The sequence below is a fragment of the Mus caroli genome, chromosome 5 (assembly GCF_900094665.2).
Source record: "Mus caroli chromosome 5, CAROLI_EIJ_v1.1, whole genome shotgun sequence".
Taxonomy (NCBI): Eukaryota; Metazoa; Chordata; class Mammalia; order Rodentia; family Muridae; genus Mus; species Mus caroli.
Window position 1 is genome coordinate 5,464,792 of NC_034574.1, and position 10,468 is coordinate 5,475,259.

The 10,468-nt window shown below is 42.9% G+C and overlaps 1 protein-coding gene across 3 annotated transcripts in view; it reads left to right on the forward strand.

Moving 5' to 3' along the window:
• The first annotated feature begins 6,932 nt into the window (after positions 1–6,932).
• The window catches only part of Abcb4 (ATP binding cassette subfamily B member 4), a 61,317-nt gene continuing 57,781 nt past the window's right edge, over positions 6,933–10,468 (forward strand). For 2 of the 3 annotated variants that reach the window (XM_029478121.1, XM_029478124.1), the window contains exons 1-2: positions 7,124–7,392; positions 9,775–9,829. In XM_029478121.1, the coding sequence (XP_029333981.1) occupies positions 7,322–7,392; positions 9,775–9,829 (126 nt within the window). In that variant the 5' untranslated portion in view covers positions 7,124–7,321. The other variant, XM_021162750.1, reaches the window with a different exon arrangement.

Consider the following 10,468-nt stretch of genomic DNA (forward strand, 5'->3'; position numbering starts at 1 on the left):
AATTCCCACAGGACAAATAGAAACAGGAAGACAGCAGATTCTTCCAGCTTGCCTTGCACCTGGCAACATTATGGCTTAAATACAGTAAATGCTCACGTTCTAACTGGAGGCACTTATAAGACAGAGGTGTTCTTGTTACTATGCATACGCAGAAGGAATTCTTGACTTAAGTAGGATTCAGATAAACTGGTGCTCACCATAATCCTAAAAGACACCTTCTTGAACACCAATAGCCCTAAACCCTCCAAAACCAGGATCCCGATTAAAACCGGAATGTTAAATTACTGAAGGTCGAAAGTTCTTTTTTGTTGTTGTTTTAAACTTCTGCTATTTTATTTGTTGTCATTTGAATTTCAGCATTATTCTTGGTTCTTGGTTTCGGGCTTTTGTTTGTTTGTTTTTGTTTATTTGGGGCAGGAGGTTCAAAACAGGGTTTCTCTATGTAACCCCGGTTGTCCTGGAACTCACTCTGTAGACCAGGCTGGCCTTGAACTCAGAAATCCACCTGCCTCTGCCTCCCAAGTGCTGGGATTAAAGGCGTGCGCCAGCCACCACTGCCCATTTGGGTTTTTTATTTGTTTGTTTCTTACAAAGTATTTTTATTTTTCAAACTTTTCATTAATTCTTATTCTTTACTATCCACTGTTATATATTTCTTTTAGTCATGCTCCATGTTGACATAAAAATTATACACAGATGTTTAGAGAATCCTAATTTGTTTTATGCATCTTTTGCAAATTTAAAGTGCATTGTCACACACTTCATATACTTTGTGTGTAAGCAACCCTGTATAAAAAAACATTCAGACTTCTTCAGCAAATGGAGTTCTCCTCCTTAAATACCTACATTTGTAAAAGATAAAATTTCTCAGGACCTTGACTCCTTGGGTGAGCTCCATACTCAGTAGTGACCCCAGCAAGATTTGTGACTAATAGTACCAGAAGACTTATGCTGTTTGTCACAGTATTTCAAAAATCTACTTTCTAAATTATTTTTAAGTTGTGTACCTGTGTGTGCCTGTGTGTGTCCCTGTGTGTAGGTAGGAGATATAAGTGTAGGTGCCCATGAAGACCAGCGGTGTTGGACCTTCCTGGACCTGAGCTACAGGCTGTTGTGTGCTGCCCAGTATAGGTTATGGGAACCAGACTCAGCTTCTCTGTAAGAGCAACATGTACTCTTTACAGCCGAGGCATCTCCCCAGTTTCTTGTTACTACCGTTCAGATGGCCACAGTGATATAATTGAGTGCTCACATCAGCCAGCTATGGTGTATATCTTTATACAACTCATATTTGACTGGTTTCTATTATACTTTTGAGAATTTCATATAGGAATATAATCAAACACAATCACTTCTACTCCCATTTCCCTCGTCCACCTTCCTCCATGTCCCCCCAAGCACTCTTTCAACTCCATGTCTAATATTGTATTCCATTAAAGTCAAGTTAGTACTGTCCGTCCGTGCATGGGTATGAAACTACCCACTGAATCATGGGAAACCTGCTAATAGCCACATCTTCAGAAATGGTCATCCTTCTCCCAGCAACTATCCACTGCTCCTCAGCAAGGGGCAGGGCCTAGAGATCATCTTCTCCATTTATGCTGGAAATTTGGGCTGACTTGATTTTGTATAGTTTGTGTGCCGGTGACCACTGCTGTGAATTCATGAGTACAATAGCCACGCAAAGTCCAAAAGACAACATTTCACAGCATTCTTCTCCTCCTTTCAGTCTAATATTCTTTCTGCTTCCTCTTCTGTGATGGTTTTGAGCCTTGTATGGTGCAGTGTTTGTGTGCACGCCCTATTTGGGGCTGAGTACTCAGTTTCTTAATCTCAGTCCATTGACTGCTGTATATTCCCAAAACAAGCTACTCTGACCAAGGCAGTGAGCATCCAAGATCTGTGGATAAACATTCAGAGGCAATTTGACACCTTGACCATTTAGATAGAAAAAAAAAAAAATAGTGGTTTCTACCCTAGAACCTATGATCTCTCCAACCGTAGGCTTTTAATCAGGATTACAGCCTGAGGCATGAAATTTCCTCCTGGGTAACAGGCCTCAAATTCAACCTGAAAACAGTTCTCCAAAACAGTCAAGCCACTATTGCACCAGTGAGCACATCTTGCCCATCAAGTCTTTATTGTAGCACACAGGACCCAATGCTAGGTAGGACCATCTATTTCTTTTCTCTCCTAGCAGCCTGCATAGCACCGCTGACATTGTAAGAACTAGCCAGCAAGGATAGCATTTCCAGAAAGATTTGAGATTGATTTATCTATTTCCTGAAACCAAAGTATGTGATATCTTCATTAGTAGGGTCTTACAATATAGTTATGGTAAGTGACTGTCTTACGGTTTCCATTGCTATTGAGAGACAGCATGACCAAGGCAACTTTTATAAAGGTAAACATGTAGTTGATGTTGACTTACAGGTTCAGAGATTCAGTCCATTATAATAATGGTGGGAAGCATGCAGGCTGACTTGGTGCTGGAAGAGGCAAGAGTTCTACATCTTAATGCAAAGGCAGCCAGGAGGGTCTCTTCTGCACTGAGTGGAGCTTGAGCACTAGAAACCCTCCAAGGCCCACCTACACAGCGACACTCTTCCTCCAACAAGACCATATCTCCTCCAACCAGGCCACATCTCCTAATATTCAAACCATCACAATAACCAAGGGCAATCAAGGACACTAGTTTGGTTTTTTTGAGTTTTGTTTTGTTTTGTTTTGGTTTGGTTTGGTTTTTGTTTTTTGTTTTTTGTTTTGTTTTTTTTTTTTTTACCTCTGGGACATCCCTGGCCAATAACTCATAGGGAGGTATCCTTTTATCCTTTGACTTATCATGTGATTTTTATCTAATAACCCCTATTCTGGGAGTAACATCATCAATCCATGAATGTTATTCCTTGAACTCTTTATAGAAACTTTATTTTGAAATTTTTAAGTAATGGGTTTCTATAAGACTTTTTCATAGACCTTTGATTCTGGCTAACCATTCATGATATGGCTTCTATATGGCTTATCATATTCCTTTCCTTTGAAATAGCTACCCACCCCTGTTTTATTCCCAGATTTTTCCCCAAACACACCATGACCTTCCTTGTTTAAGTCTTTTGGCTCCCAGTATTCCACCTCCCTTGACATGACTCCAAAAGTCCTGTTCTACACTTGCTTATACTTAGATTCCAGGTTAAAAATACAAAACCAAAGATCTGAAGCTAGGATCTATGTATGAGTAAGAACATGTAGGATTGGTCTATCTAGGTCTTAATTTCCTAAGTCTGATTTTTTTTCTAGTTCTGTTTACTTGCAAATTTCATTTTTCTTTATAGATGAGTAATATTACATTCTGTACCTGTACAGTGCTTTTCTTATCTATTTTTCTATTGATGGGCATTATTTTAGGTTGGTTTCTTTTTTCAACTTGACACAAGCTAGAATCATTTGGGAAGAAGAACTCTCATTTGAGAAAATGCCTACATAAGGTTTGTCTGTAGGCATGGTGGGACCCATGGTTCTAGCCACATATGTAGCAGAGGATGGCCTTGTAGGGTATCAGTGGGAGGAGAGGCCCTTGGTCCTGTGAAGGCTCGATGCCCCAGTGTAGGGGAATGCTAGGGCGGTGAGGCAGGAGTGAGTGGGTGGGTGAGGGTAATGCCCTCATAGAATCAGGGGGTGGGGTGGGGAGTGGATGGGGGTTTGAGAGGGGAAACTGGGAAAGGGTATAACATTTGAAATGTAAATAAAGAAAATATCCAATAAAAAAAAGGAGCTAAAGATATATACCACAGGTGCAAAGACATAAGATAAAATAGTGACTGAGTTTATCTATACAAAACTACAAGGAAAACTTAGTTATAGTTTTTAACTCTCCATGAATCTGTAAACTAGTAACAAATGATGAATTGTTCAGCCAGATAATTAATCCTAGGGGATATTCATATATGAATTCTCTGTTATAAATCTCTTATTCAATTTATGACCTAAATGTATGTGCAAACTTGTAATTAACTTTTTACCATGTGAACACAGTCTCTCTTTTATTTTTTATTTTGTTACTTTATTTTTAATTTTTTTGGTTTTACTTTAAAAAAATTTTTATTAGATATTCTCTTCATTTACATTTTAAATGCTATCTCCTTTCCTAGTTTCCTCTCTGAAAGTCCCCTATACCCTCCCCCAGCCCTGCTCCCCAACCCACCCACTCCTGCTTCCTGGCCCTGGAATTCCCCTTTACTGGGGCATATGATCTTCACAAGACCAAGGGCCTCTCCTCCTACTGATGGCCAACTAGGCCATTCTCTCCTACATATGCCACTAGAGACACAAGCTCTGGGGGAGGGGGGTACTGGTAAGTTCATATTGTTGTTCCACCTATAGGGTTGCAGACCCCTTTAGCTCCTTGGATACTTTCTCTAGCTCCTTCATTGGGGGTCCTGTGGTGAATACAGTCTCTTAAGTTGTTGTACAGTGCTGAGATCAGAGACAGGCCTCCCTCCAGTTTTCTTCCCTAGACTTTAACTCAAAGCTGAGAGTCTCTTGCAGAGATAGAACAAAAGGCTTCTTTACCTAGCCTCCCACAGTTTTTACTATGAGGTACTAAACTGCAGCTTCTAGCCTCAGAGCAACTCAGACAGGCAGATCAGCTGTAGGATTGATAGCTAATTGTTTATGGTCTAGTTTCTTAGTGGAGACAAAATGGAATAAAAAGGACTCCAAGATATATTTTAAATAATTTTAATTTTTTCCATAATAGTGCTACTGGGATTTTAGATGGTACAGCTTTTCATTTTGGCCAAATATATAAGTGTAGCTATGGAGATGTGACCTCTCCTTCCCTGTAGACACTGTGGGCCTACCTCTAACTTCTGTGTTCATGCAGAGAACCTCTTGCAAGGACAACATTGTGGGTTGAATCAGACAGTCAGAAAAAGTAACCCACTTCGCTCCTTCCAGGTTTTTGTTCATTTATGTTTAATTCAGACTCTTCTCATTCCTTCATGAGTCTTGATTCCACTCCCTCGGGCTGTCTTATATTAGAGATTGGCAGGCATATGTCATCCCTTAGACGCTACTGAATTCTGTAATGTCCCCCAGTTACCTAAAACTCCCCTCTTGAACTTAGCAATTCTAACTACTTTCACCTCTGTAGTTGCTTTAGCCTCGGGATACCATACAATAATAATCTGAACACCTGGTAAACTGGTGAAGGAAAGGCCTTCTGTTCCATCAAGACACCTTCTTGTGGTTGGGGTAGACTGGAAATTGAGCCCAAATATGTAACTACATTCATGTCTATCTCATAGTTGCAATCAGCTCCCCCCATGTGAAGAGCCAGATGGAGATGCCCAGGACACTCAGCTGGATGTATCTGCAAGCTCTTTCCTACTCTCCCACCTATCTCTTCTAAGCTTTTAACCATGACAGTAGTTGTCATTTATTAAGTGTAGAGGACACTTTATACTCATTGTCTCCAATCTTACTAGATCCCCTATTTTAATGGATGTTGAGACTGAATTGAGATTTAAATAACCCATCCAAAGCCAGAGCATCGGTAAACGGCAGAGCAGAGCTGCCTTCAGGGTCTGTGTGACAACTCTTCTACTCTTCATCCTTTAAGGTTGTCTGGAAAGCAGTTAGACAGCTATTGTGCAAATGCCACACAGAACAAGGCTCAGCCGCAAATTCAGCTACTGGACTAGGAGAAAAGCAAGCCACTTGTTATACAGGTGCTATGTTTTAAAAGCAACACTAAGTACTTTCACAGTAACCTAATAAGGAAGACAGACTCTTAAGAAACTGAAGCCCAGAGAAATAAGCAGTGGCCACAGCCACACACTGATCTGTGAAGCTCTTAAGTATGAAACTCGCTTGCTTGAAGCTCAGAAGGTGTCGCTTTATTATCTGATTTAGCGTCTTCATTTTGGGAAGAGTGGAGAAATCAATGAGAACTCACAAGGAAGCCATATTCACATAGGCCCTAGGAGTAAGACGACTTGGCATAGAGGGATTAGAGTAGGAAATCAGAACAGCCACAGTCAATAGGCTTTGCATCGGTGCCAGTCTGAAAGATGCAGCGTTGCGAATGGGGATGTTACTTAGCTACTCTGAACACCGATGTCTTCACTTTTGTGAAAACCAAACCAAAAGTATGTGCTTTTTTCTCTTATTTTATTTATTTTCTGCACGTGGTTTGATGTATAGGAGTACACATGTTCCATGATGCATGTATGAAAATCAGAGAACAATTTGAGAGTCCATTGTCTCCTTCCACTACGTGTGTAGCAGAGATCAAATTCAAATTGTGAAGCTCGGAAGCTAGCTGCCTTGTCTGGTCTCAGTGGGAGAGGACTCACCTATTCCTGCAGAGACTTGACAAGACAGGGTAAGGGGGATTAGGGAAGAGACTGTGTGAGGTGGGTATCGAGAGAGGGGGCAGCGATCAGGATGTAAAATGAATAATATTTTTAAGTGTGTGCTTTTAATAGGGGAATCCTTTTCAGCCCCCAAGTTCTGTGTCTCTATGTGCCCTCCCCCGTGTGGGACACCAGCGATATTCCTCATCTCCAAGGAGTTTAAGCTGACGATTCTGGGCTGGACCTGCTTAATCTTCAGCATCTGGGGTGTTAGTTGCAATCTGGTGCCATATAGACTCAAGCTGAGGATGCATAAGTGGCGACCTCGCTACTTCCTATTGGGTTCTCAGAGCGCCTGGTTGTTGAACTGGTGGAAATTACTTCCCCGGTGTGTTCTAAAAGAAAACTCAGCGTGGGGGAGGTGTGGCAGTCACTTTTAGGGGCCCGAAGCCTGCCAGAGGAGGCATCCGGCAGGCTTATCGGCTGCAGCTGGTGCTGCGCTGCGGGCTGCTGGCCGCTCGCCCGGGTGGGCGGCAGTGGAGACGCGCGCCCCTGGCGGCGAGGGCGACGCGCTGGTGGCGCTGGGGCCTGCAGAGCCTGCGGGGCTTGCGGGAGCTTTCCTGCGGGCCCCGGCCCTTGCCCCCGCCGCAGCGGGAGGCGTCGCCAGCGCTGGGCGCGTGTGGGAGGCGGGGACGAGCCGCGGCGAGCAAAGTCCAGGTCTGCGCGCCACCCGCTGCGGCCAACACGCGCGTGAAGTTCAGGTGAGGGAGGACGCGGCGGGAGAAAGGAACCGAGGGAAGGCAGTTGTGGTGGGACCTGCGGGAGAGCGGCTGCCACCAGTGCCCCCGGCTCTGCGCCAGCTCTGCGCGTCGGGCCGGAGGCTCCTGGAGCCTGGAGGTCCCCCTCTCCAGGCAGCTGAGCCCGGTGCACTTGGACCTGAGGCTGTGGTTTCTCCCCAGGCTGAGATGGATCTTGAGGCAGCGAGAAACGGAACAGCACGGCGCCTGGACGGCGACTTTGAACTAGGCAGCATCAGGTATACAGGACCGCAGAGTCACTGGCTTTTCCGTTATAGCAGAGTCCTGGAAAGAAGTTGAGAGAATCGGTTGATGCCTCCGGCCTTTGGGATGAAGTCTTTAAGTGTTCTTGAGGAATGTCTCCCAGGCTCCTTTTGGAACAGGTTCAGAGAGAAGAGGCTGTCTTCAAAAGCGCCCCCCCCCTCCCCTGGACACGGGTGATTTGATGAATATTGGCATTGTGTAACAGTCACTGTATTTTTGTAAAGTAAACGTTTCACTCTTTTTAGCCATCATCTGGCTACTCCAGTTGGTAGAACTTCAGACACCTGCTATTGATGGCTGTACTTTTGAACTAGGGTAGCGAAGCAAGACCTCCTTTCTTCCTGTATTTCTCTTCTTTGCCTCTGTCTTCCCCTTCTCCCATCTGTAGACTGTTTGCCCTATTTCTCCTCTCTAGAGGGTGACGTGGAGAACAACCTCATTCTTCACTAACTTCTGCTTCGAAATCAGGTTTTTTTTTTTCCCCCAGTTGCAAGAGGGTGAACCTCGACGCTTCCCCTGCCAGTGGGTCTTTCTTTCTCCCTGACTCTCGTTCTCCCCCAGCCACAGTGAAGCACACATACAGGCTTTCTGTCAAGCAGAAAGGCCTAGGCAAGTGTGTGCGTGTTTCCTCTTTCGCTGTGGGAACAGTGAATCATTTTTACCCTCAGCTTCAAATAGTTTATGAGGCTATTACAGTCTCTGAGTTCATGCTAGGCCACCCGTAACAAACTGACATGTGTCATGAAGTTGTCTTCCAGAGGGAGAAAATTTATCAGCTTCTGTAGTTGGTTCTCAAGCTGCAAGGGGCCTGATTAGCCAACTGACAAATATGCCTATCTGAATCTTAAACTGAAGCATTGCTTCTGTTAATTGCTTTGGACCGTGGCATCGCCCTGGCCATTCTTAGAATCGTGACATTTATTCACAGAAAATTTAGGTTTGTCCATATCGAGTTATTAAAAAAAAAAAAACCAAACGTATGGATGGTGTTACTTCTAATAGAAAAATGTGGTTTTGTCATCTGGCAATTTAGGCTGGGGATGACTGTGACTCTATTAATAGATGGCATTTTCACGAAGAAGGCTATTTATGTATTATACTGGCTGAGCATACTGACTAGTATTAGAAGGAGCAGTCCCTGGAAAAGGTGTAGTAACACTCAGGGAAGCTTTCAGAAAAAGCTCACAGCATGTGGTTAGGAAGAAGGAAACACCTCAAAACTGAAATACACAAAGTTAGAACTAGCTTGATATTGTAAGATTACAAAATGAAATATGAGACTAATTTTTATATAATAATACCAAGGACGGTACCTTCAAGGAAAGCTAAGCCCAGTTCTGTTAGGCACAACAAACCGAGGAGGGCTAATACACCTGTTCTAGACATGCTGCATAGCCTGTGGCACATTCTCTTGTACATATTCAGTGGCAAATGTCCATCTGTTGAAAGGTACCAAGTGTGAAGAAAATTAACGAAGACTGAGGAAATTAGGAGAACATAGCAGACTTGTCTATCAATTTTAAGGAGGGTGGTTAGGGTAGGGCTTATTTTGAAGTCAATACTGAGAAAGGGGGAATAAGCAGAAAGAACCATGGGTATTTGGGGAGCATTTTCTGGCAGCAGTAATTTAGAGCTAAATGATTCTGAGGTTGGGACTGTATTTGTTGCATTGACAAAGTAGCAGAGAAACCAGGTCTGCCTATGGGAGCAGCTGGAAGCGGAGGATGCTGTCATGATGGTACCCTCAGAGTGTGGACTGAGTAGCCAATATAAAGGTTTTGATCTCACTCTGAGAAGAACTGGAGCCATTGTTATTTCCTGAGTAGAGAAGTAGCCTGAGTTCTTAAGTAATTATATTGGCTACAATTTCCAGTACACTACAGCAAATGTAAATAGAAGTTAAGTGGGACTATTCTAATGGGAATGTAGCAGGAAAAATGGGGAGAAGTAACATAATCTTAGATGTATCTTGAATCCAGAAAAACAGTATTTCCTAAAACCACTCCCCATATAATCCAGAAAAGCAGTCTCCCTATAGAACAACTCGTACTTTTCTTAGAAAAAGAACAATTTCGGTGATTTGGTAAGCATTATTACTTTATGCATCTCCTCGCTGTAGACTAACTGTGAGGCTGGCCGGCTTGACCCTTTCTCCTGTATCCGGATGTCCTTGTAGTACCTTGGACAGTTACCTTTGTACTTGATGGCTGCCTTGCAGCATGTGTGAAGCTGGATAATTTTGACAATGGTTGTCTTCTTGTATTTAAAAATGTTGTGAGTCAAAACCATAGCTGCTAGAGTTTATTTTCAATCGATTGCTCATAACAGTTTTAAATTTGAACAATTATATTTTACAGCAACCAAGGCAGAGAAAAGAAGAAGAAAGTGAATTTAATTGGCCTGTTGACACTGGTAAGTTGTGAAATACTAAGTACTAATAATCCTGGCCTTCGTTCAAATTTGGAGACTTGAGTCAATAGCCAGCCAGCCAGTGCTTTAAGTCTGTCTGTCTTATGCAGCACTGGATTGCCTCTGTTGCACTTGTGCCTATGGTTTGCCTAATTATAAACGATGGCTTTAAGTCACAAGACAGACGATGAAGGGGGTGGGGTAAGCTGGCTTCAAGCTCACTACTCTCAGGAAGGTTAAAAAGAAGAAGCATTTCAGAAATACCATGGAAACCCACTAGCTTCAGATAAACATCTCCATTCATAAAACCTGTCAGCAACCCCACCCCCACCCCTGCCCAGCAAAACAACATTTAAAACAAAAAATCCACACATACAACTAGCTTACTAGGAAATTAATGAACCTTGACGCAATGATCACGTATTCTGATTCTGTTTCAGGCCATTCCCAGGGTTTTCCAAGGGTACAAGGCAAGCCAACATGTTTTTGGTTTTGTTTTTTTTTGTTTTTGTGTTGTTTTGAAGAAATCAAATGTGTTTTCATTTGTAATGTGTCTCAGAGAGGCAGGTCAGGAAAGTGTTTGCTTGCTTTGAAAAAAGTGATGTGTTTCAAGCAGACAGTCTTTGACAAAAAAAAAAAAAA